Here is a 10,752-nt window from a genome sequence, read left to right as displayed (position 1 = left end):
AGTTCAACAATATCTCTTTATATTAGTACTAGACCCTACAATAATAACAAAAGTATTCAACACTTTTTATGTTAAAGAACAACAGATCTGCAATGAAATGTATATTTTACATAAACGTAGATTTACATAGAAAAGATAGATAAAAAGTTATGAATTGAAAAGTTTATCAAGAAAACGGGGCAATAAAAGTTATTTTACTAACATTAAAAAGTGGAAACCCTTCTTGTGATCAATATAGGGAATAGAAAGTTAAAACACAAATTATGGTACATAATAAATTTTGAAGATATAAACACTGAAAAAATTAATGTTTTACTTTCTATGTCCATGTGTGACGCAAAAAAAAGTTGAATTTATATAATTTACACACAATCGTTACAATAAATAGTTTTCATTACTTTAACAGTGTTCAAAATATATTATAACTTTTATAGTGCTTATACTATAAAATCATCTGTATTTGCAATTAGTTCCTAAATCTTAATTATATTAAGTTTTGTTCGTTGCCATATATCTGTACTCTGTTTCGTTTTCGTACAATATTTTTCAATTTGTTTTCAATAAGTAAGAGAACTGCACGAAACAAGAGATCAGTCGTTATCAGTTAATAAAATAATATTTATAACTTTATATTCATTTTGTATACAGTGAAGTCACTGCACAAGGAAATTGCATTATTTAAATAAATTATTCACATAAAGGAAGAAACAACAAGTGTAAATAATTATTATTTGTTATTTTGTACTGCCGAAATTTTTGGTAAATATGACAAACGTTTTAAACGTTTTAAACGTTGAACTTAATACAAAGTTAACTATATTTCCCATAAATTCAGAATTACGAAAGTGCAAAAACTTCATTTAATTAAATGTTATAAATTCACTATTAATAATCTTCATTATCACGTATTGTACTTCATTATTTAAATCTTTGTAAATTCTCTTGGAAATTCTTTTTTAATTATGATGAACTAGAAGGAAAATCTTGTGTTATTCATTTTTATGATATTGTTTCCAGCAGTTCTTTTGTAGTACAGATCTACCAACATACAAAGATTTAGGAATCTTTTTAAGTCTCGATAAAGGTACATAATGTGAAATCCAACAACACGATATTATATGCTCATTGCATAATTAAAAAGCCATCACCTGCGATGGATTTGTACAATCTCCTATTGTCATTCTATACATAGCCATCTCTGTTATTCCATGGTAATGAACAAAAGCTGCTGCAATTACTAACACGTGGAAGATTTGATGACTCTGAAACTGGATAGTATGATAATTTAGAAATTCATGAAATTGATGACTAGCAAGTACACTTAAAAGTACAAAAATAAATATTTACCCAAATATCGAACTTGCCAGGGAAAAATCGTTCAGGTACTCTTAATGCATAAAACATTGCACCTAATATATACAAACATCCCATTAATATTAACCATCCAAGAGATGCCTGACTAATTGCCTTAAACCAACCCTCTGCAATAGCATAATGTACTGCTGGTATTACCTAAAGAGAAAAATGTAATATCTTAATTCTGGTGTATTATTTAATACAATTTATCATTTCTAACAAGTTGTTTGTCACAGGAATGTAATATAGCACACACTACTCACTCCACTAAGACCAAATCCCATAAAAACGCCTGCCCTTAATGGCCTGTAACTTGGTTCACCAAATCGTTCCCATAATGATACGACGATACTCGTTACACCAAGTATTACAACTACTGATAAATAAATAAGCTTAGGTTGGTAATCACAGTAAAAACCATAGTAAAGCCATGGTACAAAACTACCCATAATTAACATAGCTATTCCACAGTAATCTAATTTTGAAAACAACTTTCCAACACATTCACTGTGGCAGTGTACAGTATGAAAGGCAAATGACATTCCTAGACATATAATAGCACCGGCAAAGAAGGTACCAAATACCAATTTTTCTTCCAATTGTATTTCTATAGGAGGTTGTGTTATAAAGAAGATAGCTATGCCAATAAATGCTACACATCCTATGGAAAGAATGAAACATATTAATCTCCTAGAAAAGTCATTGAAGAAGCAAATTTAAATATCTTCCAGGATAAATATTAAATTTTACCAAGTAAATGAGTCCAAATATTTCCTGTCTCTGTATGAATTCGAAATATACTTTTAAAACAAGCATAAAAAGATGGTAAAGGTGGTCTGTGACCAGCATGTAAGAAATCATTATCCTGCAACCACTTTGGAAGATTTCTGAAATGACATTGCTTCCAGGATGCTTCCCAAACCTTTAAAAAGTAGACGGTTAATATTGTAAATAAAAAGTTATTTGCTAATTCGTAACATAAAGATATATTCATATAACTTCTAGATACCTTACGAACAAATTCTTCTGCTTGTTCTGCAGCATTATGTGCTAATGCACCAAGATCAATTTCATCACTTAACACACCAGCTTTTAACACTTCTGTCATCTGTAAAAGGAAACACTAAAATCTATAACCCGATTCCTTTTTTGACTAATGCATGATATGGGATAACCTATTAACAAGTACTGCTAGTAATTAGAATTATGATTATATACCTCACAGTCCAGAAGATGATCATCTTCAGGAGTTGAAGGTAATGGACAACCAACTCCATCTTCTTCTTCTGCTAAACAGCTTGCATCGTCATCTTCCAATAGCTCTTTAACTTCATGTAAGCCCGGTATTTCACTGTTTAATAACACGCGTTCACTCCATGGGATTCTATGCCGAATCTCTGATTCTGGTATCGCACTATCATCGCTCCTTTTGTCTTCCACAATAACATCCTCATATTGTGACATGTTGTGGAATTTTAATTACTAATTTCTAAAACATATAAGTGATTACAAAAATAAATGATTTAAATATGATTTAAATATTAATGTTAAATTTACATGTTTAGAATAATATAAAATCGAAAAATGATATTGCGTATTAATAAACATTAACACACATTATTAAATAAAAAACGATTTACCATGTAATTACATGTATCAAAAAATTATAAATTTCCCGATAATAAATATATTTATTTCGAGATTATTTCAATTTAATTATAGGACTCGATTAAAAAATAAAACATAATACAATAATTAAGTTCTTAAATTAATGGGTTCACGAGAATAGAAATCAATTAATTTATTCAGCTTCACACTATTAACTGACTATATAGTTCGATTTTTAAAAAAGCTAATAAGTAATTGCCAAGGTCATGACTTCTTATCGGAGTGAATTACATAAATGTACACATATGATGATTATTGCGAAATGGCAATAAATAATAATTTAGTTAACACGTAAAAGTTAAATGACAACTATGTATACATATTCCCAAATAGAAATTAGGAATTATATCGAAATGTCATAATCATTGTGCGTATGATCATTATATAATAAAAACCACTTATATTCAATACATATTTGAAAACTATAATTTTATAATAAACGAGAAACCACAACAGAAGAAATAAATTTCACAAGTACATAGTACAAAGTTCAATTAACAGATTGAATAGAAGACATTACATTTGATATGCCAACATACCCGTTATATGATAATTCTTCAAAACTGTTACATCGACGCCATAGATATTTAAAGTTTTCCAATAGTAAATAAATTGAAATAATTCAAAACATGTTTCATGAGAGATATAGATGATTTTTACGCAAGTACTAATTTTGGTTGTTCATCGTTACGACAATAGACGGAAATACCCGAATACTACATAGATACCACGTGTCAACATTTACATATGTATGATTGTCAGTAGTCAGTGGCGATACCCACTTTGCGACTATAATTTACTATCTATTAAACATGTGCGTAAATTGTACAACTACATTATGTGTTAAGAAATTTATCAAGGCGAAATAGATATTGATATATTTACATTCGTTTTCAATTAAATGAAATTTAATTCGATTAATTATTTTTAAAATATATTACTTTAACATGAAGATTTATTTTTAGTATAAAATTAATTAAAGAACTTAACAAGATAATGAAATTTCTTATTTAAGTAAACTTATGTATCCTTAATTAAAAAATACAATAAGCTATGTCAGATAGGTACACAGAAGAATTACATATGACGCACATGAATTTATCGCTTGTTTTTATCTATGATAATTATCCATAGGAATAATTAAAATAATAAATGTAAATATATATCTACTTACTATAAAAGTATGTTTCTAAAAAATATATTAGCATCTTTATTTAAGATGAAAGTGTATTTATGAAAATAGGAAATAAACATTTACGTATAAATATAATTATTAACTAAACTAAAAATATATACTGGATATATACTAGAATAGTGCATATACTGAAACATATATGTACATATGATTATTCTAGATTCTAGAATAATGATTGCAACCACGATCATATAAGCAGATCTCGACACTTGCTAGGGAAAAACCACCCGAAAATTGAGTCGTGTGTAATCGTGAAAAATCAACATGGACAGTCAACAAAGTCTGGATTCTTGCGAAACAGATAGAGATGAGTAGAGCGTCTCTATCTTTGTTTGGAATATTAATCGTATGTCACGCATGCGCAGAAAGGGGATTTTTTTGCTTTCCATGTTGATTTTCCGCGATTCAATTTTCGGATTGCTTTTCCTAGGTTTCCGTACTTGAGTGTCAGGTATCGAGATCTGTTTATATGATCGTGAATATCGAGATAAAAAATCATAATTAAAGTTAATGTCATAGATTAGTAGTGAACAATGGGTTATGTGAAACATAACCTCAAAAAGGTTACGCACTGATAACAGACTAAAAATGATAAAACATATGCTATTTTATAGCTATAGATCAATTAATAAAAATTTATATATTTAAAGTGTTTATATCAAAATGTTTAAATAGTATTATTTATTATTTGTCATAAAAAATTATATTTATTAAAAAATATATTAAAATTGTAAAATCACAGTATCATTGTAATAATCTATTAAAAAATTGATAAAGAATCAACATTTTTTTGATATTCAATACTTTAATAGTTTTAGTATAGTTTAATATTAAAGTATAGTAATTATTGTAATGTAATATTTAACTTATATAAATAAATATATTTAAAAAATGTTGTTAGAAACTGGATTATTGACAAAATTTATATATATTGCAATTGTGGTTACAAATTATTGGTAAGTTCACCTAAATTACTTTTTAGTAACAAATGAGTTACTTAATTTCTGTTACTTTGTACATACAATTAATTAAATATCTTTGCAGGATAATTTCTATATTGACTGTATTTATAAATAAAACTCTTTTATCCAGTAATACTATAAATTTGGATGCACCTCTTTTTATAACATGGTGTCAATGTATAGTATCTTTAGTTATGTGTGTAATTCTTAGTAATTTATCAAAATGGTTCCCAAAATATATTAAATTTCCAATTGGTAATCCATATACCAAAGAAACCCTTAGAAAGGTAAATTATAATTTTTTGATAATAATTATATCTTTGTTATTCTCTATATATTTATAGGTATTACCATTGTCTCTCCTATTTACTGGAATGATTGCAACCAACAACTTATGTTTAAAATATGTTGACGTTTCATTTTATTACACAGGACGTTCACTAACAACTGTATTTAATGTCATTTTCACATACCTTATGCTAGGTAAGAATCTCTGAAAATAAAACAATTTGGGCAAGTATAATGACTTATGAAAATTTTACAGGTCAAAAGACTTCCATAAATTGTATTGCATGTTGTGCATTTATTGTGATTGGATTCTGGCTTGGTGTGGATCAAGAACACATTGCTGGTTCTCTATCTATTCTGGGAACAATTTTTGGTGTACTAGGATCGTTAACTCTTTCTTTATATTCCATTCACATGAAACAAGTTCTTCCTACATTAAATCAAGATATTTGGTTACTCTCTTATTGTAACAATGCATATAGTGTCATTATATTTCTTCCATTAATGTTAGCGAATGGAGAACATGTTACAGTGTACAATTATGATAAGATTGGATCTTCGTATTTTTGGTTGGCTATGATTGTTGGTGGTATTTGTGGATTTGCTATTGGTTTTGCTACAGCACTTCAAATAAAAGTAACATCTCCTTTAACACACAATATTAGTGGAACTGCTAAAGCTTGTGCACAAACAGTTTTAGCAACTTATTGGTTTGATGAAAAGAAATCATTCATGTGGTGGATAAGTAACTTTGTTGTACTTAGTGCTAGTGCAATGTATGCTAGATTGAGACAACTTGATATAAGTAGAGAATACAAAGAAGAAAAGCAGCAATTGCAAGGTGACAAAATGTGAATGAATTTATAATTTAAACATTTCATATTCAGATCAAAGTATATATAACATAGATTACATTTTATTGTATAAGATTTATACAAAAATAGTTAAGAAAATAAAATTAATTATTTTTATAAAACAGTATAAATTATTTTTCATTCCATTTATTTTATAAAGTTATCTAATCTTAATTAGGATTAAAATTTAAAACATTATAGAAAATCTCACTTTATTATATATAAATATACAAAATGTATAGATATATTTAATAAAAAAAAATATAGATGAATAAATTATTAAAATCTTGATGCAAGGCCACCTCCACGACTATCTGAATGACTTGACATTAGATCTTTCCTTTTTATGATTGCATTCACGCTTTTTAATACTGAATCAGTTTTTAAATGTGGTGCTGGTACTATTAAGTTTAATTGATTTCGCATTAATGTATCTATAGAATGTTTTGGATCATTTTCTATCACAAATCCATCTGATGAAAAATAATACCTAAACAATAAATTGTGGTTAAGAAATAACATTTCCACTTTTATAAAAGATAAAAGATAAAACCTATTTTCTACCTTGGATATTCAATAGCTTCAGAAACATTTAATTGACGCACTATAATACTGTACAATAATTGTCCAATAATTAATATATCATCAGTTCCAAACACTCCTCTTAATCCACATAATGCTTTTTCATTATGAAAGATTATGGGAACAAGCATAGATAAGGTATTATTGGTATCAGCTTTATCTAGCAGGAAGCCAACAGTTGACATATGTCCAAGACCAAACGGTGCACCAAGTCCACTGTATGAAGTGTACATTTATATCACTAAATTTATTGAACAATATATATTAAATCAATATAATACTAACGTTATAATACAAACATAAGTATCTTCCCAATCCATTGCAACAACTCCAGTATATCTTTCTTCTTCAACTAAAATTATTACGGTATGAAATCAACATTGCTGTAAAACATATTTATATATATTTTAAAATGAAAACAGTGAAATATAACAAACCATGTTGTTTTAATTGTAATGGCATTGATACTGAATTTATTAATGTTTTAGCTACTTGTATATCTGCTCCTACTATGGATGCATTATCAGTAGATATGTTAAGATCTTCCAGTGCTGCAATCATTGATTTTAATAATGACATATGTGGAGGATAATATATTACATGTTTATAAAAGCTTGACTTTTTTGCTATATATACATCAGGTTTATAATTTACTAACTGTGGAAGTAGCTTTGATAGTTTAATTCTATCATGTAGAAGCTTTTGTGAAAAAGTTCCATTGTATAATACTAAAAAAGAAATAAGTAAGTGAATGTATTAGAAGATATTAATACAACAATTTTAATTTAGTTATAATAATGATAAAATTACTGTACCATTAGTTCCTTCCAGTCCTACAGCATTTAACAAATTGCTAAGATCATGTAATTTTAGTATATCTCCTGCACTAATGTGCCCATATAAAATTTCATAATCAATATTTTTTGATACTTCACTTGCTAGCTCCTTTGATACAACAAATCCTTCTTTGGCTAAAGATACAGAAGGTTTAACAATTTCACTCCATGGTAGTTTACCTTTTAATGTATGTGCATATTCTAATCCCCTTAATACTGCTGGTATACGTATCCCATCTTGTAAAAAATTGTCTAACATACAATACAAATAATGTAAGATCTGAAATACTCTTTAAAATATTATTCAAATACATACCTTTAATTGTATTATTAGCAAAATCAATAATAATTGGTTCTGTCTGTTCTTTATGATTATATAACATCATATAACCACCTCTAAAATAATAATTATAAATTATTATAATTATTAATAAAATTACATATATAACTTACCCACCCAGACCAGTCTTATGTGGAGCAACTACTGTCATACAAATAGTAGCTGCTACAGCTGCATCTATTGCATTACCGCCTTTCCGTAATATTTTGGTTCCAATTTGTGAACAATTTGTATAATCTGTTGCAACAGCACCATGTACACCAGCAGTATTCTGAAATAATATAATATTACACATAACATCTATAGCTTGTTATATGATATGTTTTTTATATTAATTTAAGTACCTGTGGGCTCCCATCAGCATATAATATTTGTAAAATTAATGTTGTTGTAATAGAAATTGTCAAAATGGTGAAACAACTTATAATGAATTTTAAACCATCTCCACAATACATAGTTAACGTGTATTTGTAACTTCTACTTTTTGTTAAAGGACATTCTTCTCCAGAGCCTTTAAAAATTAAAATAATATATGATAGGATTTCTTACAACATACTGTGTTAAGTAACACAGTAATAATAATTAAAACAGTAATAATAAGATACTTTTGTAATATGTTTCGAAATTTTTGTGTGTATAAAGATACAATAAAATTTTATACTTAATGAAATTATTGTGAGAAATAACAAATAAAGGTTAAGATAAATGTAGTTTAAAAGGTGGCTGCTAAGAATAATTACTATTTATAGTAAACATTAATTTTTATTTAATATTAAACTATGTAAGTACATGTAAAAAATGAAGTAATCAAAGTAATAATCATTGTGTTTCACATTTCTTTCGAAAAATATCACATGCTTGTAAATAAATGCTAATGAGCGTAATAAGGTTACGTATAAATAAAATTTTTCGAATGTTTATAATAACAATAAGAAAACAAATGAAATAAATGGTACTTACAAGAATTATTATAGCGCATCGTAAATACATGAATTAATTCGAATACTGTTTGAAAAGAATTAAATGTACGTAAAATTGTTTAGTGGTATGCAGACTATGTATCTATATCATATTATAGACAGTGTATACTTTTTTCTAACTGTAAATTTAACTGATTTTTTGTACTGTAAGATTAAGGGAATATAATCGAAAGTATTTTAAAACACTTATACACATTACTGCTACATTAAAAAGTTTGTTTAATTACATGCTTATGTTATTTAACAAAAAATTGTGTCTACTGCTTTATTTTTAAATAAAGAAAAGAAACAAAATTTATACAAAAAATAATTACTCTTATTTTTTTGTCAGAATATTCTACGCAGAAACAATTTGTTATATTATATACATATGTATATGACATTTAATTCTTTCTTTGAAACAAAATACAAAATATAAACAAAAATGTCCATTGATATAGCAGAAATGTTAAAAGAACCAAGAATGATAAAAGTATGTGCACCAATGGTTAGATACAGCAAGTAAGTGATAATAAACATTAATGTATTTGTAGTATCTTTTCAGTATATGAAAATAAAAAAATAATATAAATATTAACAGATTACAGTTTCGAACTTTAGTAAGACAGTATGATTGCGATATATGTTTTACACCTATGATCTTAGCTGATTCATTTGTACAATCTGAAAAAGCCAGAGATAATGAGTTTTCAACTAATAATGGGGATAAGCCACTAGTTGTTCAATTTGCTGCTAAAAATGTATATGACTTTCTTAATGCAACAGAATTGGTCGCCCCGTAAGTTCATCCATAATATTAAGACTAATATCTGATAATCAGTATTAGTTTGTATGCCTAATGAATTATTTTTCTATAGATATTGTAATGGAGTTGACTTAAATTGCGGGTGCCCTCAGCGTTGGGCATTGAAAGATGGATATGGAGCTGACTTACTTAAGAAACCAGATCTTGTAAAAGATTTAATATATCAAGTGAGAAATCGTATTCCATATCCTTTCACTGTGTCTGTAAAGATTAGATTATTGAAGGATATTCAAAAAACTATTGATTTCTGTAGAATTCTTGAAAAAGCAGGTGCTTCATTTCTTACTGTTCATGCTAGAACTCCAGAAATGAGATGTGAACCAATTGATCTATATAATTTAAAATTAATAAGAGACAGTGTGAAGTTACCTCTCATTGCTAATGGAGATGTAAAAAGTTTAGAAAGTGCAGAAAAGCTCTATAAAGAAAGTAATTGTGATGCAGTGATGTCTGCAAGAGGGATTTTAACAAATCCAGCTCTTTTTTCTGGACATTCAATTACTCCTCTTAATTGTGTACAAGATTGGCTTGATATTACATCAACTATACCAACTCAATTTATATGTTTTCATCATCACCTTGTATTTATGTTAGAAAAAATGCTCCCCAAAAAGAGTAGGTTGTTTTTTAACAATCTACAAAATAAAGTAGCTGTTCTGGAATTTTTGGAAGATACTTATGGCATAAAACCCAACATCATACCCGAATTATTTGATCTTACTAAATGCACCTTTAACATTTCAAATAAAAAATGTAATAAAGACATTATAAAGGATGATGATGACCTTAATACGAATTTTTTGGGAAACATATTTGCAGAACTGTAATTTTATTTATTTATATTCTTAAATACATAAAGAATATTTTTATAATTATACTGCTGTGT

General features: G+C 27.2%; 4 protein-coding genes across 12 annotated transcripts; 2 read left to right on the top strand and 2 right to left on the bottom strand.

Annotated features, from left to right (window-relative positions):
- Positions 1-406: 406 nt before the first annotated feature.
- AdipoR (adiponectin receptor) lies at positions 407-4,334 on the bottom strand. Of its 3 annotated transcripts, none has more exons than XM_069121478.1 (7): positions 4,199-4,334; positions 2,575-2,845; positions 2,366-2,464; positions 2,107-2,278; positions 1,620-2,017; positions 1,348-1,512; positions 407-1,268 (listed from the first exon to the last, which is right to left on the bottom strand). In XM_069121478.1, the coding sequence occupies exons 2-7, from the start codon at positions 2,818-2,820 to the stop codon at positions 1,134-1,136; spliced, it is 1,215 nt and encodes a 404-aa protein (XP_068977579.1). In that variant the 5' UTR covers positions 2,821-2,845; positions 4,199-4,334; the 3' UTR covers positions 407-1,133. The 3 variants fall into 3 exon arrangements, with proteins under 3 accessions (XP_068977579.1, XP_068977577.1, XP_068977578.1); XM_069121476.1 differs by lacking the exon at positions 4,199-4,334 and adding an exon at positions 3,564-3,771; XM_069121477.1 differs by lacking the exon at positions 4,199-4,334 and adding an exon at positions 2,997-3,288.
- A 135-nt stretch (positions 4,335-4,469) lies between these two features.
- nac (GDP-fucose transporter nac) lies at positions 4,470-6,454 on the top strand. The gene is made up of 4 exons (XM_069121486.1): positions 4,470-5,175; positions 5,264-5,468; positions 5,526-5,664; positions 5,726-6,454. The coding sequence occupies exons 1-4, from the start codon at positions 5,111-5,113 to the stop codon at positions 6,322-6,324; spliced, it is 1,008 nt and encodes a 335-aa protein (XP_068977587.1). The 5' UTR covers positions 4,470-5,110; the 3' UTR covers positions 6,325-6,454.
- Positions 6,455-6,503: 49 nt separating this feature from the next.
- LOC138183916 (glutathione hydrolase 7) lies at positions 6,504-9,360 on the bottom strand. Of its 5 annotated transcripts, none has more exons than XM_069121463.1 (9): positions 9,042-9,360; positions 8,426-8,592; positions 8,195-8,352; positions 8,058-8,137; positions 7,721-7,993; positions 7,343-7,633; positions 7,191-7,257; positions 6,888-7,121; positions 6,504-6,813 (listed from the first exon to the last, which is right to left on the bottom strand). In XM_069121463.1, the coding sequence occupies exons 1-9, from the start codon at positions 9,058-9,060 to the stop codon at positions 6,603-6,605; spliced, it is 1,500 nt and encodes a 499-aa protein (XP_068977564.1). In that variant the 5' UTR covers positions 9,061-9,360; the 3' UTR covers positions 6,504-6,602. The 5 variants fall into 5 exon arrangements, with proteins under 5 accessions (XP_068977564.1, XP_068977563.1, XP_068977565.1 ...); XM_069121462.1 differs by lacking the exon at positions 9,042-9,360 and adding an exon at positions 8,871-8,968; XM_069121464.1 differs by lacking the exon at positions 9,042-9,360 and adding an exon at positions 8,871-8,968 and having other exon boundaries at positions 7,721-7,978.
- LOC138183924 (tRNA-dihydrouridine(20a/20b) synthase [NAD(P)+]-like) lies at positions 8,682-10,743 on the top strand. Of its 3 annotated transcripts, none has more exons than XM_069121485.1 (4): positions 8,682-8,800; positions 9,393-9,562; positions 9,642-9,839; positions 9,919-10,743. In XM_069121485.1, exons 2-4 carry the CDS (start codon positions 9,486-9,488, stop codon positions 10,691-10,693), a joined length of 1,050 nt encoding a protein of 349 aa, XP_068977586.1. In that variant the 5' UTR covers positions 8,682-8,800; positions 9,393-9,485; the 3' UTR covers positions 10,694-10,743. The 3 variants fall into 3 exon arrangements, with proteins under 3 accessions (XP_068977586.1, XP_068977584.1, XP_068977585.1); XM_069121483.1 differs by having other exon boundaries at positions 8,715-8,862; XM_069121484.1 differs by lacking the exon at positions 8,682-8,800 and adding an exon at positions 8,867-9,106.
- Positions 10,744-10,752: the final 9 nt, after the last annotated feature.

Source organism: Bombus flavifrons, chromosome 10 (genome assembly GCF_040668555.2).
Source record: "Bombus flavifrons isolate JBK064 chromosome 10, iyBomFlav1_principal, whole genome shotgun sequence".
Lineage (NCBI taxonomy): Eukaryota > Metazoa > Arthropoda > Insecta > Hymenoptera > Apidae > Bombus > Bombus flavifrons.
Note: the sequence above shows the minus strand (reverse complement) of the source record. Positions and strands in the feature narration are given on the sequence as shown.